General features: G+C 40.2%; 1 protein-coding gene across 2 annotated transcripts in view; it reads right to left on the bottom strand.

Annotated features, from left to right (window-relative positions):
* Nucleotides 1-7,318: 7,318 nt before the first annotated feature.
* stpg2 (sperm-tail PG-rich repeat containing 2) overlaps nucleotides 7,319-26,494 on the bottom strand; it is a 35,681-nt gene continuing 16,505 nt past the window's right edge. The window contains exons 11-14 of one of the 2 annotated variants that reach the window (XM_079607669.1): nucleotides 24,617-24,785; nucleotides 23,805-23,920; nucleotides 23,538-23,684; nucleotides 7,319-7,358 (exon numbers count right to left, since the gene is read on the bottom strand). In XM_079607669.1, the coding sequence (XP_079463795.1) occupies nucleotides 23,550-23,684; nucleotides 23,805-23,920; nucleotides 24,617-24,785 (420 nt within the window). In that variant the 3' untranslated portion in view covers nucleotides 7,319-7,358; nucleotides 23,538-23,549. Of the gene's footprint in view, nucleotides 7,359-21,795; nucleotides 22,268-23,537; nucleotides 23,685-23,804; nucleotides 23,921-24,616; nucleotides 24,786-26,494 lie in introns of those variants that run through there. The other variant, XM_079607668.1, reaches the window with a different exon arrangement.

Here is a 26,494-nt window from a genome sequence, read left to right as displayed (position 1 = left end):
CTTTGGGGTCAGTGTGGTTTATGAAAGAGTCTTTTATGCTCATGAGGCTGCATTTATTTGATCAAAATACATTATAAACAGTAATATTGTGAAATATTATTAGAATATAAAAGAACTGTTTTCTAAGTGAGTATATTATAAAAATGTAATTTATTCCTGTGATCAAAGCTGAATTTTCTCCATCATTACTCCAGTCTTCAGTGTCACATGATCCTTCAGAAATCATTATAATATGATAATTTGCTGTTCAAGAAACATTTATTATATTATTAATGTCGAAAACAGTTTTTGTTGATTATTTTTGTAGAAACCGATACACCACTCAAAAGTTTGGCAAATGTAAGATTTTTTTTAACTTTTAAATTGAAATGTAATTATTTAAATTAATACTTTTATTAACAAAAGAAAACAAATATTTAATGCATGTCTTAAGTGTCATTTTTAGCTAAGTTAAAATATGCTCAACAATTACATTTTCATGAAATGACTGGAAAAACTAAGCAACCTGTCCAAAAAAAAACCAACAACCTTAGTCAAACGATAATTAAATGAAAGCAGGGAAAATGAAAGTAAAAGCACAAGAAAGTAAAAGCAAAAAGACATATTGTTCTTTGTACATACGTAGGTCAAATGGAAATTATCCAAAGTGACTTAGATGGAAGTTTGGATATCCCCAGGTTTTTATCAGAGTTTGCATATTGTTTGCATTTCTCTTTTACGTGTGAGAACAGGTGAAGGTCTCTGCACGTTACTGTCTTTCCACATGGCAAAGTAATTCAATTCCATTTAAGTTTTTTATCTGACTCCATTTTATCACGACCTCGAATTTAGGTTAACATGGGCGTCGGAACCATTGTATATGGATGGGACAAGACCCACCCACTTTTTAAGACCAATGATATTGGACCCACTCACTTTTACATTCAGCGCATATGTCAAGGGGGTAATCCATTCGCCGGAAACTGAAGCTTCCCCGGGGGCCGCCATTGTAGCAGAACATCACCTGCTGTTAGCACTCCATTGACTCCTATTCATTTTGGCGTCACTTTGGCAGCGAATAACTTTACATTTGAGGTGTTTAAAGACTCCATTTGTCCATTATTTATTTCTAAAGAAACACGACAATGTATAAAAGGCTCCATTACTTTGTATCTTTCGTTATGACCTCGTAGAAGCCGTTTTAGTAAAAAATAAGCTAACGATTGCGTCATAACCGCGCGACTCTCTGTTTTACTGTAGAGAAATTACCGTATAGACGGGCGGAGAAGCTCGCAGGCAATCGGGGGGACGTGGAGGCATAAAGTCCGATAAAGTCAAGCGAGAAGCCCATAGAGAGTGATAAAGTTGCTCCTGCTGCTAGCTCATGGACAGCTAATGCTCACGCTCTCCGTCTCTGCGAGATTCGGAAGGGAATGATTCAGATTTCCCTCGGCACAGCTACTAGAAGACTCACGTCACATCTACTTCGTCAAGCTCAGTTTGAGCCTGCGCAGTTCGCCTGGCGATCAGGAAGTGAGTGCTTCACATAGACAGTATATAAGATGGACACAGCGACCCCATAGATTTCAACGGAGAAAAGTGAAGCCCATTTGAAGCACTCACTTCCTGATCGCCAGGCGAACTGCGCAGACTCAAACTGAGCTTGACGACGTAGATGTGACGTGAGTCTCCTAGTAGCTGTGCAGAGGGAAATCTGAATCATTCCCTTCCAAATCTCGCAGAGACGGAGAGCGTGAGCATTAGCTGTCCATGAGCTAGCAGCAGGAGCAACTTTATCACTCTCTATGGGCTTCTCCCTTGACTTTATGCCTCCACGTCCCCCCGATTGCATGTGAGCTTCTCTGCCGGTCTATACGGTAATTTCTCTACTGTACGACAGAGAGTCGCGCGGTTATGACGCAATCGTTAGCCTATTTTTTACAAAAACGGCTTCTACGAAGTCATAACGTAAGATACAAAGTAATGGAGCCTTTTATAGATTGTCGTGTTTCTTTAGAAATAAATAATGGACAAATGGAGTCTTTGGACACTTCAGATGTAAAGTTATTCGCTGTCAAAGTGACGCAAAAATGAATGGGAGTCAATGGAGTGCTAACAGCAGGTGAAGTTCTGCTACAATGGCGGCGCCCGGGGAAGCTTCAGTTTCCGGCGGATGGATTACCCCCTTGGTGCTTCATGGGCTTCACTTTTCTCAGTTGAAATCTATGGGGTCGCTGTGTCCATCTTATATACTGTCTATGGCATATGTCTGTTCGCTTTTCAGAGCGCCGTCAGTTAAATCCATTCCACTTGAGGATTGCCCTAATGAATTAAACTCCATTTTCGCTGAAATCACTACATTATATTTCTCAACGAGCCGCAACTGACGAAAATAACCGCCCATTATACCCTTCCAGTCAAATATTGCGTTGCAAACATCAATAACAGCTTTAAGTTGTCAATGCTGGCAAATGACCATGGTATCAACAGCGGGATAATCCATGGATAGCTGTGCATTTAATGCAAAGAACAGGCCGACGTGAAGCCGAGTTGAGTTTACTTGTTTAATTAAAAGGCACCAGAATACATGAAATAGTATTTACTCCAGTAACATTTTTCTGGGGGAGGACCCACCCACTTTTTGTTTGCTTCCGACTCCCATGGGTTAGAAGGCCAATTGGTTATTGGTCAATATAGTTTAGCAATACATTTAATTATTCTATTTAACTCTTTACTTTATATTTTACTCATTCATTAGGAATCTATATCGCTCAGAGAGTTCCGCGCCGGCTGTTCTTTTACGCGGATCTCACGGTCACAAACTCGCCAGTCTGATAGATAACCAGAGATTATGGCTAAAGCGATTCAACAAAGCCACACACGCTTGCTATTCTTAAAAAGTACCCATGTAGCCCCTACAGTCGCCCTGGCTCGCCCATATAACAACTTACTTAAAGCCTAAACAATAACCAGAGGTTATGACTAGTACGTTAAGATAACACCGCTTCAACGCTTGCTATTACCTTAATAGTATTTTTATCTAGCCCCCTATTTGTGACTGCATAACAAGCAGTTAGTCAGGCAGACTAAAAAAATCAAGCAGTTAGTCAGGAACCTAGAATCCCACCAGATGTGCATAAATCTTCACTTAATCTACTTGAGAAAATAATTTCAGAGTAATTCAGAATAAAATCAAATGTAACAATGTATTATGTCAGGTAAATTTATCATGCCAATTTTATAATCAGTTAAAAGATAATCAATACAATAACATTAAATGCTCAGAGTAAAAGATTAAGTAAAAGATAGGCTAAACCCGACATTTAGAAAATACACAATGCTGAAGTCATTGAGGTCCTTCAACATTATGGGCTGATCTGAGGTACAGAATCGCGCTGAGCCTCTTTTTGCATTTCTTTATATAGACAGAAACTTCTTTCACATGGCTAACAATGGTCATTTGCATTCGGAGTTTACACCTTTTGGGAGCAGAATGTAATTTGCCTGGAAGACACACCCTCCTCTGTGTGCAAGTTATCTTTAAACTCTTAAGAACTTTATTACCCTTTGGTTTACTTCTTTGGGAATGTGACATTTGTACCAGTCACTCTGAGACATATACCAAACATGTATAATACTGTATGACAATTATTCACATTAAATGAATATCTGGTGATCTGAGAGAGATGACATGGGGAAGGTGATTGACTCGGGGATACTAGTTTCTCAAGAGTGAGTCAAATGTTAATTTCGAGAAATTCCTTTGTCTTCCCTGGGAGTGGTCGTTCCTCAACCAGACTGCCCGGCATTTTCTAATTTCTCAATTCAGTAACTAATGTGTAGCCTTGTTTAACATTATGTAACTAATGTGTACAGAGACAGCAACATAGTGTCGGTCCAGATCCATCTCACATCTGGTACGCGTTGAATTCACATGCAACAGATGTGGGCCGGATCTGGGCCGACACTATGATGCTGTCTGTGTAGTCTTGTTTAACATTATGTAATCCTCCGAAACGAGTTTGCTGCAGAAGTCACGAACAGAGTGAAATATTATTTCATATTAAGTAGATGAGTAAACTGCATTTAATAAATGCAACTGAAAACATGTCATTGATATGACAATTGAATGCAATAGAGTCAAAACATTAATGCCATGATTTTAGTATTCATAAATAGGAATACGTACAAATTTGTACGTCGGTACACAACTCTATTCCTCCACCCCATTAGACATCCAGAGAGGAGGAGCTGGATGTTGTTTGACTCTGCAGTGAGCACCACTTGTTAAAATGTTGGGTTGAGATTTACCGAATTTGGGTTGTTTTGCAACCCATGACTGGGTCAAATATGGACAAACCCAACCATGGGTTATTTTGATATATGGGTTGATTTATGTAAGTTCATTTTTATAGGAAAACAAGCTTCTTCTTTTTCTTTATAGCCCACATGGGCTAATATTTCCATATTAACGTAAATCCTTAAAATTGTTTAAAATACACACAACCACTGTGTTTTGTTATAGGCAACATCTTTTATTTTGGATGAATACAGATACAAACTAGTTTGACAATTACTTTACAATAATATTCAATGCATTGGCGTATATATCATGAACTAACATTGAACAACTTTTTTTGTTGTTCAATGTCCAAAAATATGAAAAAGTATTATAAAAGTATAATAAAAAGTATGTAGCAGTATATGTAAAAAATTAACTATTATTATTATTATTTTGTTTGTACCTTTATTTAACCAGGTTAGTCTCATTGAGATATAGAATCTCTTTTTCAAGAGAGACCTGGCCAAGATAGCAGAACAAATTAGATCACACAATCACAAAACAAACACAAAAAAGGCAAAGACTACTCAAGAGTGCATTTTAATTAAATAAAAGTGGCATTACTTGCACATGTGGATGGACTCATGTTCTATAGATTTAACATAACGTTTAAAATCATTCAAGGAAACTAGACACTGTAGTTTTAAGTGTTTTCTGTCGGTCATTCCAAGTTGAAGGTGCAAAAAACATGAAAGCCTTTTTGAAAAACTCTGTCCGGGCTTGAGGTACATTCAATGAGATCATTTTCTGGGACTGTAAACCATAAGTACTCAAAAGAAATTCGGATATGAAGCATGGTAGCCTGCCTATGATGCCCTTATAAATAAAAATATAAAGGTGAGTAAGCCGGCGATTTGACAGAGAGGGCAAATTCACTGTGGAGTAAAGTGTACAGTGATGAGTGAGGGGTCTGCAATTTGAAATAAACCTTAAAGCTCCATGAAACACAGCATCCAACATCTGAAGACACTTTGATGGGGCATTCATATACAACAGATCACCATAATCAATCATTGAGAGAAATGTGGCCTCGACTATCCTTTTTCTGGCAGAATAAGTAAAACAAGTAAATAACATTAAAATAGACAGAGCAATGGTAATCATCAAGCAGGTATTAATTTGAATAAATATAAAAACTAAAAAAGTTATTAGTATCTACAGTATGAGGTAATTAAACCATTTTACTAAATTACTAAAATAAAACAATTATTTATTGCAGCAGGAAAGGGAATATGCTTTTTCTTTTTAGATGATAAAATGGCCAATAGAAATGTAATGAAGAAAAGTTCATTCACACCTCCAAAATCATAGATTTATAATCCATCTAAAATACACATACTTTAAACATAGTTAGCCTATTTGACAAATGGTTACATACATTGAAGTTTAAGGTTTGCAACAGTTTGCATGGTAATTCTGCAGATAAAATCAATATAACAACTATAGAATCATTATCTGATATCATGGTCTCTAAAAACCATTAGTATTTCCAACCCGATCTCACGGCAATTCGTACGAATTTTACGAGGTGGCTAATTCGTACCAATTCATACGAACTCACTCGTACAAATTTGTAAGATTTTTGCTAAATCGTTCATATTTTACGAGTTGCCAAAATCGTATGAATTTATACGAATGACCTACCCCTGAGCCCGCCCCTAAACCTCACCGTCACGTGGGTTTAGACAAATCGTACAAATTCGTTCGAATTAGCCACTCGTACAAATTCGGACGAATTGGTCGTGAGATAGCGTTGGTATTTCATATAGTCAGAGTGAGCGTTATAGGATAATGGTTAGAGAGTTCTGGAACTATGTCTTTATCCTGCCAAATATCACAATGTTGTACACAAGGCAGCTTTTTCTCCAACATGAACACATAGTCTAATCTGGACACAGGGTTTTTGCATGAGTATGTGTAGACTTTCTCATGTGGATGTTTCTCTCTCCAGACATCTTGTAGATGCAGTATTTTCATGATTTCCAGGATTCTCTTTCTCCGTGTTTTGTGGAGTGCGCTATCTTTTATGCTTTTTTTGTCTAATCTGTAACGAAGTGTTGTGTTAAAGTCTCCAGCGATTACAGGCATTTGAAAAAATTCGGATCCCTGTGTTAGGAAACTGCAGATAATCCTCAGCATGAGATTGGATTCTTTGGAATGATAATAAACACTCACAAATGTGTACTTCTTGCTGTCAATCTCAACACAAACCCAAGCATAGTCTCCTCCCTCACAAAATGTTTTTAGACATTTATGTTCTTTATTTACAAGAATGGCAACACCTCTGCTGTTTGAACAAAAGTTTGTGATATAAACCGTGGGCTTTTTGCTGTCCTGATGACCTTGGAAACTCGGATTTTGTAGTATTTCAATACAATAACCAAATTTTTTAAAAAAACCATCAACTTTCTCATCTCCTGAATTAATTGCATTCTCCTTTTCATCCTTATTCCCTGAATCTAGCTCTCTATTCTCTGGCAAATTCTCCCCTTTCAGCTTTGTACCCAACTTCTTTTCGTTTTTATTCTTTTTACCTACATGGGTCTCTTGGAGCAGAACAATGTCATAATAATTTTTAAAAATTTGCTGTAATTTTTCTGTCTTTTTGGCATCTTTGAGTTTTTCTTTCAGTCCATTAATATTCCAGGAGATAACTTTGAGCATTTTTTTGTCTCTGAAATGATCTGTAGACACATTATACACAAAGGTCCAAAATCATTTCAAGATGAAAATAAAATGAACCCAATTAAATGAATACTGTCTTGAACACTTGTAGGGATTTTGAAGTTACCTGTTGTGGAGAGACAGGATAAAACCACTGGCAGACCTGGCTGGGAGAGAGAGAGATGCACCTCATTCATGTCCTGACATTTTCTGGGCCACAGTGTATTTAATGTTTTAGTTTTAATTTTGAGGTTGTCAATAGAAGTATTGGAATTTACGCTCACTGCCTCTGACTTTTTCCTCAATCGTGAACCTTGTCACACTTACCCTTCTCTTCTAACCTTCAGATTTCTCCCTCACTTTGGGTACCTCCCTTAAAGTGAACAAAAATGAAATAGAAGTATTAATATAAAAGTCATCAAAATGACATTGGGCTCATACAAAAACATTTTTTATCATTGTTGATCAACTAGTAAGCACCACAAACTTTTAATATTCCAAAGTGAAAAATAATTTTGAATAGAAAAATAGTCATTGACAGGATGAGTCACAACAGTCTGAGATAAAACAAACCCTCAGATTTGCATATTTGTAATTTAAGAAATTTGCAGTAAAAAAAAAGAAAAGAAAAAAAGACACCCACAGGTCAGACTGCTGTATATAGCATAGTGTGGCCTTAATGACAAATTGATCTTTTGTAACATTAAAAAAAAAAGAGCACATACTAGTCAAATCAATGAGTTGAATTTTATAACTTACATCAAAGTATGTTGAAAGCATATTATCAAAAGATTAGAAATTCACAAAAAAATGTATCTGATTAGACTAAGGTTTTTCTGCCTAGATGTACATATCCTCTTTAGTGATTTCTCTATTTATAATTAATTTCTGACTAGTTTTCCATGCACTTTAATTGTTCACAATTAAGGTTTCCTTTGTATAATTATTTAATGTAATACACTTCATTATCTCTGTTCCTCACAACAGGATGCAAACAGATGTAAATCATCACACTTTTGTAAAAAAAAAAAAAAAAAAAAAAAAAGAATATCATACTGTTTTAAATGTCTGGCTACTGCAAAGACAAAGCATAGGCAGTGTAATGTGAACTGGGGTCAAAGGGCAGCCCTGATCCAGTAGTTGGTCTCTCTCAATTGAAACTTCTGTGATTCACCTGTAAGTATATTGTTTATACTTATTAGTATGTAAAATTTACAGGGACAAAAACATACTTTTTTTATGGTTACGGTTCAACAGGTGCTGAAACATACAATGTTTTGTACACTGTTTGTTATGCCACTTTATTGATTTATTGTAGTCCCTATCCCCATGCCTCGATATACAGTAACCACATCAATAGAGTTTAAAATAAATAACTAAAATGTAATGGCCAGAAAATATACATGCTTACAATGTTACAATATAACATTATATATATATAATATAGCTGCAAGCAGCAATCACCGGGGCCAAGCGCAAAGACGACGACAAGACATGCCAACATGGCTGGGAGTGTCAGACCAATTGCAGCAAGAAGCAATTAAAGACATTTAAAGATGAATTTAGGCGAAATGGCTGAAAAATCACATACATTAACAAAAAATATGATTTAATGGATTATCACTTTCGACCAATAGGTGGCGTAGTTAAAAAAATTGATGTGATGTGGTCAGAGTGAAGTGAAAATGACACACACAAAGTTTTGTGTCAATATGTCAAGGCATTGCAGATATAAAGCCTGAATAGTCATTTTGGCATCATGCCTCAACTTTGCCGCTGCGGTATACGAAAACGGTTTTGTCTATCAACACGAAATCCATAACTTTTATTTGGCACGGTCTGGAGATAACACGATCCGATTTTGGTGGAAATCGGCTGTCGTTCTAGGAGGAGTTCGAAAAAGTAGTTTTAAAAGAAAATGAAGATGGCGGACAGTAAGTTTGACTGACTATGGCAAAATTTGGTATCTATGTTTTCAGCATAACCCAAGAAATCTATTAAGATCAGTGTCATTACAATAGGCAAAAGTTATCAGCAATTTTGGAAATTTTATTATAACTTTTGACCCAAAGGTGGCGCTGTCTCGTAATCTGTTGAGTACCTTCAGGGCCTTGAACTGATGACCCATACCGAGTTTCGTAACGATACGTTCATGCGTTCATAAAATACAGCGTTTTAGCACATAATTCAAAATGGCCGACAGCCAAAATGGCTGATCTGGGAAAATTGGACATCAGTCAACTCAGCATGACGCCCTGCATCTAACGAGACCACTTTTATGATGTTTGATTTTTATCAATATTTACAGTTGAAATGTATAGACATTTTAAGATGGAAATCATTTACCTGTTGAGAGTGTGTTGACAGTCTGTGTAGTTGTTTTTTTAGTTATTTATTTAACCTTTATTTAACCAGGTAAGCACGTAGAGAACACGTTCTCATTTGAAACGGCGACCTGGCCAAGATTAAGCGAAGAGGCAAGATAACAAATAGTTACACATGAAATTACACATTAAACACACAAGAAAAACAAACATCCTGGACAAATAGAAGAAACAGTGGTAACCCAAGTTTTCGGTAACACTTTACAAAACGGGTGCATTAATATGCATTAATTCATGCTTAACTAATGCACAGATAATCATGTGTTAATGTATGACTCATGCAGAACTAAACCATTAATTAATGATTACTGCATCATCAGTAACTAATAAAGATTCTATATGGTTAATAGATTAAGTAATATATGAAGTATGATTAATTAAATATGCCATAATGTATTCATTTCTTAATAACATACAGTCATGGCCAAAATGGTTGGCACCCCTGGTAAATATGATCAAAACTGGCTGTAAAAAATAAATCTGCATTGTTTATCCTTTTGATCTTTCATTCAAAAAATTGCCAAAATTCTAACCTTTCATTGAAGCAAGAGAATTGAAAGTGGGGCTAAATCACATTATGAAATAAATGTTTTTCTCCAAAACACGTTGGCCACAATTATTGGCACCCTTTTATTAAATACTTTTTGCAACCTCCTTTTGCCAAGATATCAGCTCTGAGTTTTCTCCTATAATGCCGGATGAGATTGGAGAACACCTGACAAGAGATCAGAGACCATTCCTCCATACAGAATCTCTGTCCATAGAACCCATCCCGTTTGAAGTGCCAGTAGTGTCAGGTACTTTTCAAACGTTCTATGGACAGAGGAACCAAAAAAATAGCTTTTTTGGCAGCAAACACGTAAGATGGATTTGGTGCACACAGGGATAAAAAAGTACCCCATGTGTAAAATGAAATACTCTGCTGTATCTTTACTGCTGTGGGCCTAATTTTCTGCCAGAGGTCCTGGACATCTTGTTCAGATACATGACATCATGGATTGGATCAAATACCAACAGATAAAAAATCGAAACCTAACAGACTGTGCTAGAAATCTTATAACGGGCCATGTTTGGATCTTCCAACAGGACAGTGATCCAAAAACAAATATCAAAATCAAAACAAAAATGGGTCACTGAGCACAAAACCAAGATCTGCAATGGCCATCCCAGTCCCTGGCCTGAACCCTATAGAAAATGAGTGGGCTGAACTGAAGAGAAGAAGCACCAACATGGATCTGGGAATCTGAAGGATCTGGAGAGATTCTGTGTGGAGGAATGGTCTCTGATCTCTTGTCAGGTGTTCTCCAAACTCATCAGGCATTATAGGAGAAAACTCAGAGCTGTTATCTTGGCAAAAGGAGGTTGCAAAAAGTATTTAATAAAAGGGTGCCAATAATTGTGGCCAACGTGTTTTGGAGAAAAACATTTATTTCATAATGTGATTTAGCCCCACTTTCAATTCTCTTGCTTCAATGAAAGGTTAGAATTTTGGCAATTTTTTGAATGAAAGATCAAAAGGATAAACAATGCAGATTTATTTTTTACAGCCAGTTTTGATCATATTTACCAGGGGTGCCAACAATTTTGGCCATGACTGTATTTTATTAACTAATAGTGTAAATTAATGCGTTAATTACCACAATGGGTTGAAGCCATGTACTTCAACTGTAATGACACATTAAGGATGTTAAGAGGCAAAAAGCAGGTTTAAAACTTGCCCCATTGAAGTCAACAGAGTGCACATTTTAAAAAGAGGATAACAGTGTAGGCAACACCGATTTTTGTCGTTGTTCTCTGTATTGACAGCACTCCAAATTTACAAAAAAAATTAGCTCAATGTTAAAATTGACCGGAGTTCTCCTTTTAAGAGTTTTTCTGGACAATATACGGAAGTTATACGTTCAGTTCAGTTAATATACGTGTAAATAACTTTTAAAGACCCATATATTTGTGATATAAATGTAGGCTATACTATACGAGAATTACAGAATGGCATTCATTTTTAGGCTTTAAAGTGTGTTCTTGTTTAACATTATGTAATCCATAATTTTTTTATATTCATATGTTTTTATATAATAATAATAATAATACACTTCAATTGTGGTTTAATAATGGCTTTTTAATACTCTACATGAGTGCCATTTTTGCTTTGTCAAATGTTTGTTAAACACTAGTATGTATTTTTTGGATTGTTTTTAAAAAACTAGTCTTAAAAAGGACAAAATACATGGACATAAACTAAGTTTTAGAATTTTAATTAAGTTTTAGCATCATAATAATTGGAAGGAAAAGTTACCTTTTATCTCGGATAATGTGTGGGACAGCAGACAGGAGGCTGTCGTCGATTCAGCTGTCAAGTTGAGCAGAGTAAGATTTCTGACCTTGTATCTGATTCACCTGTGGCCTGTGGGTGTGAACTTCTCGGTGCATTAAGCAAATGGAAAATGTTCCTCATTATTGTTCCTCATTATTGCATGTAAAAATGTTCCTCATTATTGCATGTAAAGGATAAAAGACAACGTGTTTTTATCATTAGGTCTATATATATAGTGAATTGATTCATGTTTACATAATGTGACGGAACGACTGCGTCCACTACAGTGGAAAAACGCCGCTCAGGGGTGTGTCTGTCGCGACTAGCGAGTGTGTTTAATCTATGTTTTTTTCAACACACATTCTGTATTCTATAATCATCAGAGATGCACGCGATTACATTTGGAAATTTTGTTTTCCAAATGCCCCAAGCAAAGATATCCTGTCAATTTTATAAACCCTGCCAATATAATCACAATGAACACATCAAAAATTAAATATTTAACATATAACAACTGCAAAGCTTTTAATTTGTAAACAAAACGATTTGCACACTAAACCAACATAAACTCCGGCACAATCTGCATAGTTTGTGGACGACACGTTAAAGAGCCGGAACTCTATTGGCCAGTGTCACGGGACGGGGGAATCAAAGACGGCAGGCAGAGTTGAAGGATCCAAATGCAGGGAGATTTTAATGAAAATAAACAAACATAACTTACTTGAAGAACTAAATAACACTGAGAAAAACAAAGAAACCATGGGGGAACTGGAGACACCTGCATGACATGAAACAACGACCGACAGAGAAATGACAGCTTTAGCGTAGGTTCTGCCAGGAAGACTCAATCAGCGTGCCACGTATTACTTCTCTTCTAACCAATCATTTGCTAACACTCACAGTATAAAAGATCGGTACTTACATTCGTCTGAGTTCGCAGATGCTGACGCTGCCAAGTACCTCCATCCTCCCCAACCACCACCAAGATGGTACCTTCCCCTTCATCCTCCCCACCACCACCAGGATGGTCCCTTCCTTAACCTCCAGGGGGGGTCGGCTGCGTCCCTGCCTTCGTCTTCAGGCAGGATATGCAGATTCCGCTACCCTCGCATTGCTCTCTAAAGGACGGGGCCTACGCCAAAGAACTTTATAAATGCATGCTTGCCGGGCTGTTAATAAATATGCGCTGTTATATCAATTTATCTCCCGAGTCTTTCTGGTAGAACCAGAGAAAACAAGGGCTATTTAAACAAAAGGGGTAAACGAGCTTAACGAGGGAAAATGACACACCTGGAGCAGACTAATGAAAATGTAAAAGACTACAAAACTACAACCTGGCCACAGGAAACAGGACACAGGAAAGAATACAGAAACTAGACACAAAGAAACTACAACATAAAAGTCCCACAGAGCACAAGACACAGAAGCAGATCTGACATTACCCCCCCCTCAAAGGAGAGGCTTCCAGACGCTCCACAACCAGTCTTGGAGGGAGGTGAAGTGGAGGAGGAACCGGGGAAGGGATGGCGGGAAGGAACGCAGAGTGGAAGCAGGATGGAGACAGCCCTTCGGTCGGCCAGGGCGGAGACTTTCCCTCGGTCGGCCAGGGCGGAGACTTTCCCTCGGGCGGCCAGGGCGGAGACTTTCCCTCGGGCGGCCAGGGCGGAGACTTTCCCTCGGGCGGCCAGGGCGGAGACTTTCCCTCGGGCGGCCAGGGCGGAGACTTTCCCTCGGGCGGCCAGGGCGGAGACTTTCCCTCGGGCGGCCAGGGCGGAGACTTTCCCCCGGGCGGCCAGGGCGGAGACTTTCCCCCGGGCGGCCAGGGCGGAGACTCTCCCTCGGGCGGCCAGGGCGGTGAAGACCCCTTGGGCGGCCAGGGCGGTGAAGACCCCTCGGGCGGCCAGGGCGGTGAAGACCCCTCGGGCGGCCACTCGGGTGGCCACGGCGGAGATGACCACTCAAGCCTCCACGGCGGAGATCCTCCCTCAGGTGGCCAGGGCAGATCCGGCTGTGCAGGCGACCGGGACGGAGCAGGTCCTTCGGGCGCCCATGGCGGAGACGACCAGGGCGAAGACGACCACTCGGGCGACCACGGCTCAGGAACAGCAACAGACACCGGCTCAGGAACAGCAACAGACACCGGCTCAGGAACAGCAGCAGACACCGTCTCAGGAACAGCAGCAGACACCGTCTCAGGAACAGCAGCAACAGACACCGGCTCAGGAACAGCAACAGACACCGGCTCAGGAACAGCAACAGACACCGGCTCAGGAACAGCAACAGACACCGGCTCAGGAACAGCAACAGACACCGGCTCAGGAACAGCAACAGACACCGGCTCAGGCTCAGGAACAGACACCACCGGCTCAGGCTCAGGAACAGACACCACCGGCTCAGGCTCAGGAACAGACACCACCGGCTCAGGCTCTGGAACAGACACCACCGGCTCAGGCTCTGGAACAGACACCACCGGCTCAGGCTCTGGAACAGACACCACCGGCTCAGGCTCTGGAACAGACACCACCGGCTCAGGCTCTGGAACAGACACCACTGGTCCTCAGGCTCTGGAACAGACACCACCGGCTCAGGAACTGGAACAGACACCACCGGCTCAGGAACTGGAACAGACACCACCGGCTCAGGCTCTGGAACAGACACCACCGGCTCAGGCTCAGGAACAGACACCACCGGCTCAGGCTCAGGAACAGACACCACCGGCTCAGGCTCTGGAACAGACACCACCGGCTCAGGAACTGGAACAGACACCACCGGCTCAGGAACTGGAACAGACACCACCGGCTCAGGAACTGGAACAGACACCACCGGCTCAGGAACTGGAACAGACACCACCGGCTCAGGAACTGGAACAGACACCACCGGCTCAGGAACTGGAACAGACACCACCGGCTCAGGCTCAGGAACAGACACCACCGGCTCAGGCTCAGGAACAGACACCACCGGCTCAGGAACTGGAACAGACACCACCGGCTCAGGAACTGGAACAGACACCACCGGCTCAGGAACTGGAACAGACACCACCGGCTCAGGAACTGGAACAGACACCACCGGCTCAGGAACTGGAACAGACACCACCGGCTCAGGAACTGGAACAGACACCACCGGCTCAGGAACTGGAACAGACACCACCGGCTCAGGAACTGGAACAGACACCACCGGCTCAGGCTCTGGAACAGACACCACCGGCTCAGGCTCTGGAACAGACACCACCGGCTCAGGCTCTGGAACAGACACCACCGGCTCAGGCTCTGGAACAGACACCACCGGCTCAGGCTCTGGAACAGACACCACCGGCTCAGGAACTGGAACAGACACCACCGGCTCAGGCTCTGGAACAGACACCACCGGCTCAGGCTCTGGAACAGACACCACCGGCTCAGGCTCTGGAACAGACACCACCGGCTCAGGCTCTGGAACAGACACCACCGGCTCAGGCTCTGGAACAGACACCACCGGCTCAGGCTCTGGAACAGACACCACCGGCTCAGGCTCTGGAACAGACACCACCGGCTCAGGCTCTGGAACAGACACCACCGGCTCAGGCTCTGGAACAGACACCACCGGCTCAGGCTCTGGAACAGACACCACCGGCTCAGGCTCAGGAACAGACACCACCGGCTCAGGAACTGGAACAGACACCACCGGCTCAGGAACTGGAACAGACACCACCGGCTCAGGAACTGGAACAGACACCACCGGCTCAGGAACTGGAACAGACACCACCGGCTCAGGAACTGGAACAGACACCACCGGCTCAGGAACTGGAACAGACACCACCGGCTCAGGAACTGGAACAGACACCACCGGCTCAGGAACTGGAACAGACACCACCGGCTCAGGAATTGGAGCAGACACCACCGGCTCAGGAATTGGAGCAGACGTGACGTGAAGCTCAGGCTCGGCAGACGTGACGTGCACAGGCTCTGGATCGGCAGACGTGACGTGCACAGCCTCTGGATCTGGATCAGCTGGGCTCTGGATCGGCAGACGTGACGGCACAGGCTCTGGCTCGGAAGACGTGACGTGAACGGGCTCTGGATCGGCAGCCGTGACGTGAACGGGCTCTGGATCGGCAGCCGTGACGTGAACGGGCTCTGGATCGGCAGCCGTGACGACGTGAACGGTCTCAGACTCTGGAACGGCGGCGGGCACCCTGTCTGAAACCCCCAGACTTGACCCCACCGCAGAGATATCAGCTGCTCGCAACGAACAAAGCGGCGTGTCTTCCAGGCTCGACGCCAGTCTCAAATACCCATGGACCACCCTAATGTCCTTTTCATCCATAAGTATGGCTACTGGGAACTCTGACTTGGTGGCCATGACAGCTGGAAGCTCTGGCCTGGCTGCCATGACAGGACGAGATTCTGGGGTGAGGGCTACTGTGGGAATGTCGGGTTCCTCCTTCGTGACTCCCACAGTGAGTGCAGAGCCGCTCAAATGCAGTGCAAGATAGATGTAATACTCCAGACACCACCGGCTCAGGCTCTGGAACAGACACCACCGGCTCAGGCTCTGGAACAGACACCACCGGCTCAGGCTCAGGAACAGACACCACCGGCTCAGGAACTGGAACAGACACCACCGGCTCAGGCTCTGGAACAGACACCACCGGCTCAGGCTCTGGAACAGACACCACCGGCTCAGGCTCTGGAACAGACACCACCGGCTCAGGAACTGGAACAGACACCACCGGCTCAGGAACTGGAACAGACACCACCGGCTCAGGAACTGGAACAGACACCACCGGCTCAGGAACTGGAACAGACACCACCGGCTCAGGAATTGGAGCAGACACCACCGGCTCAGGAATTGGAGCAGACGTGACGTGAAGCTCAGGCTCGGCAGACGTGACGTGCACAGGCTCTGGATCGGCAGACATGACGGGCACAGGCTCTGGATCTGGATCAGCTGGGCTCTGGATCGGCAGACGTGACGGGACAGGCTCTGGCTCGGAAGACGTGAAGTGAACGGGCTCTGGATCGGCAGCCGTGACGTGAACGGGCTCTGGATCGGCAGCCGTGACGACGTGAACGGTCTCAGACTCTGGAACGGTGGCGGGCACCCTGTCTGAAACCCCCAGACTTGACCCCACCGCAGAGATATCAGCTGCTCGCAACGAACAAACCGCTGTGTCTTCCAGGCTCGACGCCAGTCTCAAATACCCATGGACCACCCTAATGTCCTTTTCATCCATAAGTATGGCTACTGGGAACTCTGACTTGGTGGCCATGACAGCTGGAAGCTCTGGCCTGGCTGCCATGACAGGACGAGATTCTGGGGTGAGGGCTACTGTGGGAATGTCGGGTTCCTCCTTCGTGACTCCCACAGTGAGTGCAGAGCCGCTCAAATGCAGTGCAAGATAGATGTAATACTCCAGTGTCCAGTTAAGATCCCAAAATGGCATGAGTGAGCTGAGCGGTTCAGACAGCCCTCCCCGAAAGAATATTATCAGGCATTCCTTGCTCATGTTGCTCAAATTAGCCAACTCAATAAAATCCAGAGCATAATCCTCAACACAGCGATCTCCTTGACGAAGACGCATAATTCTCCTTGCTGGATCCATTATGGGTCGGTCGTTCTGTCACGGGACGGGGGAATCAAAGACGGCAGGCAGAGTTGAAGGATCCAAATGCAGGGAGATTTTAATGAAAATAAACAAACATAACTTACTTGAAGAACTAAATAACACTGAGAAAAACAAAGAAACCACGGGGAACTGGAGACACCTGCATGACATGAAACAACGACCGACAGAGAACCAGAGAAAACAAGGGCTATTTAAACAAAAGGGGTAAACGAGCTTAACGAGGGAAAATGACACACCTGGAGCAGACTAATGAAAATGTAAAAGACTACAAAACTACAACCTGGCCACAGGAAACAGGACACAGGAAAGAATACAGAAACTAGACACAAAGAAACTACAACATAAAAGTCCCACAGAGCACAAGACACAGAAGCAGATCTGACAGCCAGATTGTGAAGTGGTCCAGTAGGTTGATTGGGGAGCCATTACTGAACCCATCCTCGCTGTATACCAGGCAGGTACAGCGCATGGGTATTTCATTCTCGAGTGACCAGCTCCATCCGCTGTATTGTGAGTTTCAGTATCTGCCGTCCAATCGACGGTTTAGAGTACTGCGGTGTACAATAAAACGATATAAAAACAGCTTTGTTCCAGTAGTGATTCATTTTATGAATAGTGTTAAGATGGAGTAAATTGTTTTAGTGTGATTTTAGTGTCTTGTTCGGTTTGTATGCATGGTGTTATCGTTCTATATGTCTGAGAAATAGCCTAAACTTGTTCTCTGGAACTTAATTTACCTATGAGTACAAATAAAAAGCAACCAAATATGAGTTATGTTTAGAACATGATGTTATCAGTGTGAATGTCACGAATTGCGTGGAAGCAAAGGCGGTAGTCGGATCTAAATGCAGCAGTAGACTTTAATTACTCAGAACAGGATAAACTCAGAACAAGGAACAGGAACACTCACACGGAACATACATTCAAACATTCAATAACTGACAAGGAACAAAAGAGCACACAGGGTTTAAATACACAGAGGGGATCAGGGAACAAGACACAGTTGGGGCAAATGAGAACAACGAGCGGAACCATACAAACTAACAGGACAACACACCTGAAACATGGGACCTAATAAGTAACATGACTAGGGATAACAGAATACAATTAACAAGGCAGAGAAACAACTGAATGAAAAAACCAAAGACAGTGAAACCACAAACCAGAAACATGACATAATAAACAACACTGTTACATTGAAAGCATATACATTTGGCAGTAAAATTACATTGTTTTGGTCTTGGTTGAGCTAAGTGTGTAAAAGAAGTTTCTGTTAACTGTATGCATTTTGTGTCAAAGCAACAAGAGATGGGTTAATTGTATAGCCTACAAAGACGGATGTTGTGCTAACCGTGGAAGTTTAGGAAACTTGTTAAATGTATTGGAAAAACTGTCATAGCGATTGTAAAAAACTGTAACTACTGAATATTAATGTTTGTTTAAAGACTATTTAAGATTATTGGCCTGTAGGACGTAATGATCACTAATACACTGTTTGATTTCCTCATATAGGCCTAATGACATTTCCTGCACATGACACACTTTTACTTTCAATTCTGCACTGTTTGTAGAAATAAAACGGAACGAATGGAAACTAGCCAAAGTGAAACCCATTATGTTATTCGTACCATGGATCGTAGAAAGAAAACCTGTTTGTCATATTAATATGCTTAAGCAAGGATGCATTAAATTGATCAAACGTGACCGTAAAGACATTTATAATGTTACAAAAGATTTCTGTTCCATATATATATATACACACACTTGTATTTATATACATACTTATACATAACAAATATATCTGAGTAAGAAGAGAACCATTATTAATAATTGAGCAGAATGAGCACCAATAATATTGATCATCATATTAGAATGATTTCTGAAGGATCATGTGACACTGAAGACTGGAGTAATGATGCTGAAAAATCATCTTTGATCACAGGAATAAATTACATTTTACAATATATTCAGATCGAAAACAGTTATTTTAAATGGTAATAATATTCACAGTACCTCTGTTTATACTGTATTTTTGATCAAATAAATGCAGCTTTGGTGAGGATAAGAAACTTAGCTTTTCAGCAGTGTGGTCCGTTACCTTAAACATTTTGAAATATTTACTATAAAACGGCATCACTTTACAGCACTTATGAAATGTGTGTGTCATGCTAAATGCTAAAAGAACAACATCTGAGCCATCCACCGTTCCTCGGGGGGTGTTTGGGAGAGACAGAAGTTCTTCAACATTAAGACTGTAATGGAGAAGCAGAAGTTGTGGGAGAGTCGTGGGCACGAGGCCAAGCAGACCTCAGCAGGAGGAACAGCTTGGCTTAATGACTAATTAAGACATCTTAACGACAATTAACTCCCCAATTAACACATCTCACAATATGGTGTTTACCTTTAAAAGTCTTCAAAGCAGTTTTCTATAAGTCCACCGAGAACAAACTATCACATATTCTCCCACTCATGATCATTAACATATGCTTTCAGAGAGCTGGAATTGAGTTCACTGCAGTAAACGTCCTGTCGCACATTAAACCAGACTATTTTTAGGTTGCCATGGTTAGGGGTTATTGTAAAACATATAGGCTGCATCCGAAATCACATACTTTCCTACTATACAGTAGGCGAAAAACAGTATGTGACAAAAGTAGTATGTCAGAGTTCACAGTACTCATAAAAGAATAGGTAAAAAGTACTCAGATGATCTTTTACTTCTGCTGAGATTCTGAAGTGTGCATATGATGGACACTTTACTATCCCATGAGGCCACGGGAGAGGATTTGTGAATGCCAGTGAAGTGCAACTGACGCTGTAGGTCACATGATAAGGACAACATGGTGAATGTAGTACGTCCGGATTACATTCATACTACACACACTCATACGTCGTGAATTACTCCTTCAAAATGAGTACCTACTCAAGAGAGAAAGTGATTACGGACACAGCCACGGTTAAGCTGTGTTTTTCGTATCAGAATGTGAGTTTGCAGTTAATTGTGGCAGATCTGCTATTATTAGATTACTGTCGAACTGCATTTAAATGACTGTCGTTAATAATTAGCAAAGGACTGCATCGCCTACAACAACACTAAAAAACAATGGCTAAATGGCTATTTAGCTATACAGTGCAACAGTGCCCGCCCACTTTTTTTTCTGTGGCGTTGGTCCTGAAAGTATTTTTTCCATTCATTTTTCCCATAAGGATTTTTTAAAAAGTCTTTGTTAAAGAGCCAGGTACGAGGTGAACCACAACATTACAAATTTTGATTTGAAGCAAAAAATATTTGAAAAATCCGATGAAGAAAAGTGTGAGAATAGGAAACAAATTTCAACTAGTGGAAACTTTTGGTACTGCGCCCAAACAAAGTTTGTTTGGTGAAAGCTTTTTTTTTTAGATCTCAATCTCAAATTTAGAACACAGCTTGTTTAGATTTAAGGCTTTCATTGTCACACATTTTTTTAATTAAAAGTGTTTTGGAAAATATATATTAGTATATTAAATAGCATTTTTGTAATTTTGTCATAACAATAAATGTAAAATAGTATTATGATCTTTTTTACTTTGTCACTTCAGCAATAATTTGCCAAGTATCATGTTTTTTTTTTTAAAAAGGACCAAACGTAAGTCTGTGCTTTAAAGCATTCAAGATTTATGACAGTTTAAGTTATGTGACTAAATGGATTATAACTACTGTATAAATATAATTTAGGACCATAAAATCCCCTAAAAATACTAAATGCTAATTTCATTGAAGATTCTGTAATTTTTGACTGCCACACGCGTAGAGCACCAGAAGGTTAAGGATGTTGATTATACAGAAACAATATATCTGAAGTGTATTGCAAAATATGCATATCAATACGAATAAGTGTTTGGAGAGCTTAGGTCCTTCATCGGAGCGGGCGGAGCTAAAGAGTTCTTCTAGTGCAATTTACTCATTTCAATTCTTTGATTGGTGGAGATTTCTTCGCAGAATCATGGGTAATGTAGTTTTTCACCAGTTAAACACAATTATTTAAAAAAATAAGTTGGAATAATGCTAAAGGATGGCTTCGACTAAAGCATATAGCATCAAATAATGACCTTGTAGCTCACAGTCAGTGTGTCTTTAAAGGATTATAAGTTTTAATTAAAATCAATTCCCCTATGGAGAAAATTAATGGGATTTTTACTTCCGTAACCCAACCGCTGGTTAACACTATCCAATAGCCCACAGCCTAGGTGATGTTAACATAAAAACAAAAAAAGACGATTACATAAAAATCTAAACAGCCTTTTGTTCTCTTGAGTAACCTGCACAGATGAATCATAAGACCAGGAATGTGCATTAGGAAAGTAAATGGGTTAAATTTTGATTTCACATTGACTTTAAAACGCACTAACATCCTTAAACTCCACGAGACAAACACACACACGCGTGGCGAGAGAGCCGCCACAGTGATTTATCTGATTCAATTAGCTTGCAAATGTAAAACAAGTCAGTTCAATAAAGAGCTAAAACCTCTCTTTCTTCCGTTCGCTCTCCTCTTCGACGTCTCTCGCCCTTCCTCCCTCGACCTCCCTCTCTCTGCTGAATAATGAGAGTGTGTAAATGCTTAATTAGATTAAAAGGGTGTGTATAACGATATCAAGATGTTGTGTGTGTGTGTGTGTGTGTGTGTGTGTGTGTGTGTGTGTGTACGATCTCTCTACAAATCTCTCTACATTAGCGTTGTGTTATTGTGGGCAGGGCTGAGAATTTATGATGCACAAAAACCCTGAAACATCAAACCCATTAAAGAATCCTGATTTATTCTCCGTGAGCAATGAGGGAAATATATCACCCATAAAGAGGTGTGTGTGTGTGTGTGTGTGTGTGTGTGTGTGTGTGTGTGTGTGTGTGTGTGTGTGTGTGTGTGTGTGAGACAGGAACTCCTGGGAAGCATGTGTTTAATAGGAGAGGCTTAGTCGAGGTCCTTTAGAAAGTGTATGTCCTGAAAAACAAATCAGAATACAGAAGGAAACCGTAAGACATGATACTGAAGAAAAAATATTAAAATTGCATGCAAGGAAGACTGATCCAAATTTTGTAACAATTTTTTAAAATCAATATTACCTTAATTTATTTTACTCTGTGCCGTAAAACTGCGTACAATGAGATTGCATAAACACTTTGCCAAATGTACAGTTTTGCTATGGCAAAAAAAGCATATTAAAGACAGACTATAGATTTAGAAAGATCATTTATATAATACAGTCTTCAATTAAATTGTTCTAATTAAGAGACTTCTAAATTGCAAATGCTACTTTCATTTTTGTTCAAATCTTAAATAGTTCACTGTAATCTGTTATTTTTATGGTAATTATATTTTATTTTATGCTAAAATGTAATAACTTCATTATGTAGGACTTAATTTGAAACAATTTTCACTCAGAAATTGCTAATAAAGTAATTGGCAAGTAACTCATGTGACATTTAGAAAGACTGAAATAGTATTCTCTTGTGAAACACACTCCAATAATCTTTGTTTTATGTATAAATTCGAAACATATTTGTTTTAGTGTAGACACCAATAGGACAGAAAAGACAAAACACAAATGAGATCTCTTTTATATCTCTATACATCAATAAATAATACATCATTTATGTAATTGCTAGACTTTCTTAAAGTCAAAGTCTGTGATCAACATTCATCAAATTCTCCCGAAAGCAAATGATTCGGGCTTCCATCCACATTCAGTTTGCGGTTTCACTCATACACTTTATGTCAATAATCTCCTCAGCTAAAAATGAACAATCTCTGCATGAACATATTTTCAGGTGAGCTACAAAAAAAGTCACATTTATGTAGAAATGTAATGCAAATGTGTCAAACCAATAAAGCATGCTAAATTAAAAGCCAGATCTCCTGTTATTCGTCATGTCATGCAGTGAGCCGACTCATGCCATTAATGAATGAATCATCTAATTAGTGTGTGTAAATCAGAAAATACATTGAATGTTTTATTCGAGCATCTTTGGTTTTAAGAGATCAATCAGCCATTCAGAGGGAATATAATATCAGAGCTCACGCTGCTCATATGGCGTGCGTGTGTGTGTGTGTGTGTGTGTGTAACAGAGCGGTTCGTTTTAATAAGACAGACAGGAGAGTCGTCTTTTCTTTTTAGCGAGTGGAGTAGACCTCTGAAAACCTCAAGAACGGCTTTATTACTGAAACTAAACCTCCATAAGAAGTGTCAAATGTAGTGTGAGGGGTCACTGACCTTTGACCTGAGCTAGGCACTGCTGTGGGCAGGGGGTTTTCTCAAAGACTTGCGTGAAGACAAAGATCTCGTGCTGGACACCAAAGGATCATGGAGCGTCACATTGAAGGTGCCTTTCAGAACGGTGTCCATGATGACTGGACTCAACTACAACACACACACACACACACACGCACACACACACACACACATACATATATATATATATACACACATATGAACACACATACAGTATACACACTTTTAATAATTATATGAGGTACATACCTCATATGCTGTGGGTCCAGGTGTCATGTCTTTCGGGCTTTTAAAGCGATCTTCTTTTGAGACCATCAGCGCAAGTTGAGGGTCAGACTTAACATCTGGACTATAATGAGCAGGACCTACAAAACCACAAATAACAAGTAGTTTAGCTGGAATACTTGAACATAACTCCCTAAAAACACTGTTTACATGGAGCAAATTCCACCGTTATGTTGATAAAGCAAGTTCCTAGGCCTACACTATTAGTCCCAAATTAAGGATGCTTAAAACAACTTTTAAATAAATGTTAAACTATAATGCAACAACAAAATACAAGCTTTGCATTTCTGCTTTTAAACAAATTTCTAAAAAAAATAAAATAAATGTTACAATCTGCCTCTAAAAAGTCATCAAATTTCACATCAGAATACGTTACACTTTTGACATAATTTATATATTCTTTGTTTTGCGTTAGTGATAGTATATATATATATAGTAATTAATACTATGTATTACTGATATTTCATTTTATTGTTGTCACTTTATTATAATCGTGTACAATAAAAATGTACAAATGTTTTGTACGTTTCCCAAATGTAGTTTTGTTTTGCCAAAAAAGCTCATTAAAACTGAAAGACAGAACTAGATCCACAGTCTATTAATGTAATACGTCATAATAATCAATAATTGAGAGACTTCTTAACTACTAATGTCGTTTCCTACTCTTGAATGTTTAGCCACATAGACTTCTAGTCTTGTTTATTTGTACAAACTGAAGGAGTAATGGACAGCAGGCCTCAAATGCCGTTCATAGAGATCACGTAAGCGAGAGTCACCTGGTATTTGCGGGTCGTATTGTAGGAAGGCAGGGTCTCTGGGGGCGGCAGATAGGAAACAGCTCTGTCGCTTGCGTGCTTTCTCACTCCGTGGCTTGCTGTAGCGATGGAGACCGTGTGTCTTCTCGAAAGATTCGCTCACGTTATACGAGCCTGGCGGAGGAGTATCCTGCCAAGAGCAATCTAATATCTAACCACAGCATCATAAACATCATCTGCACAATGGATTTACAGCAGGTACAAATGAGCCAGGGGGTCGTATATGTGTGTGTGTGTGCGAGCTGCAGGAGCATTATTGCTAAGTATTATTGTGGGTTTTTACAAAATGAATTATAAGTCAAAATCAATTTAGTTGTGTTAACCACTAACATGCTACAGATGCTGTACATAGAAATGCAGCTGTATTGAATCATTCTAGTTATTTAGACATATTTGTATATGTAACACTTGCATATTGTAATACTAACCAGCTATATGTGTAATTGCACATCTGTAAACTGGACAGATGCAGAGAGAGAGAAAGAGTGTGAGAGAGAAACATCTAAATGATAAATCTCACTAAACCTGTCAGGAACGAGACTATTTTTGGGAAGATGTTTTGTATTGTGACATTATTATCATGACAATTAAACAACATTTTAAATTTCCATTCATCTCTATAGTGAAAAAAAAAACCTAAACCAAAATGTATTTAAAATACATTTATTTCATACTAAGTATACTACAAATCCTTTCACATATTTACTGACATATCGATTGACTTACTGATATATTATAATTAAACTTTATTTGGAGTACTTTATTGCATAATGCACATTTCTTAATATTAAGCCTAACATTTGTTTTAATATCACTATGAGTAAGGATAGTATAATCAGACAATATCAGTCTTTAAATGCAAGATATTTAAAGTGTATCTAAAGTATACTTGCAATAGTTCCATTTTAGCACAATCACATATACCGTACATTAGTATATCTTTAACTGGACTTCAGCACTATTTCTGGATAACTAAAGTACATTAGGTACAAAATTAATTGAAGTATATCAATTTAGTATACCAAAAGTACAATTGCAGGGTATTTATATTAAGTACAAACATATATAAATGTATTTGTAGTGTACTTAGCATAAAATACATTTATTTCAAAGTCTGTTACCCTGTTGTAAATCTTTAAAGTTTCATTTTGCTTTTTAAAGTCATATCCTTCAACTATTATAAAACAAATTATTACAAATTAAAATGAAACAACAGTTAAAAATCATCAAGAATAATACAAATTTATAAAATAAAAACCCAGATGCATCATGGTAATTTAGTGAAAATGCCATGAAAATGATGCCATAATGCAAAACATCATAATGGTGCTTAAATTAAGCTTAATTTTCGTCACGTGACAGAGGGCCCTATTTAACGATCTAAGCTTGTGGTCCAAAGCGTAGGGCGCACGTGCACTTTAGAGCGTGTCCGGATCCACTTTTGCTAGTTTAATGACGGGTGAAATGGTCGGCGCGCCCGGCGCATGGTCTAAAGGGTTGTCCCTATTCTCTTAATGAGTGATGGGTGTGTTTTGGGCGTAACGTGCAATAAACCAACCAGAGTCTCATCTCCCATTCCCTTTAAAAGCCAGTTGCGTTCGCGCCATGGCGGATTCGCTATTTATATGACGGAATTTGCAAGCGGAAAGACTGAACGCTTCTCCAGAGCGCAAACGGATCTGCTCATGCGCGAGGTTAAAGTGCAGACCATCTACGGGACCAGCCGGATTCCACCATATCTAAATGAACACAATATGAATCTTTTACATTGTAATCCTTTTATTTTTAATATTTGGTTTGTTTGTGTGCTGCTGCACGTCCCTGTGTGTGTAATAAGCA

This window comes from Phoxinus phoxinus, assembly GCF_949152265.1.
Source record: "Phoxinus phoxinus genome assembly, chromosome: 3".
NCBI lineage: Eukaryota > Metazoa > Chordata > Actinopteri > Cypriniformes > Leuciscidae > Phoxinus > Phoxinus phoxinus.
The sequence above is the reverse complement of the archived record's forward strand: the minus strand, read 5'-3'. Positions and strand labels throughout refer to the sequence as shown.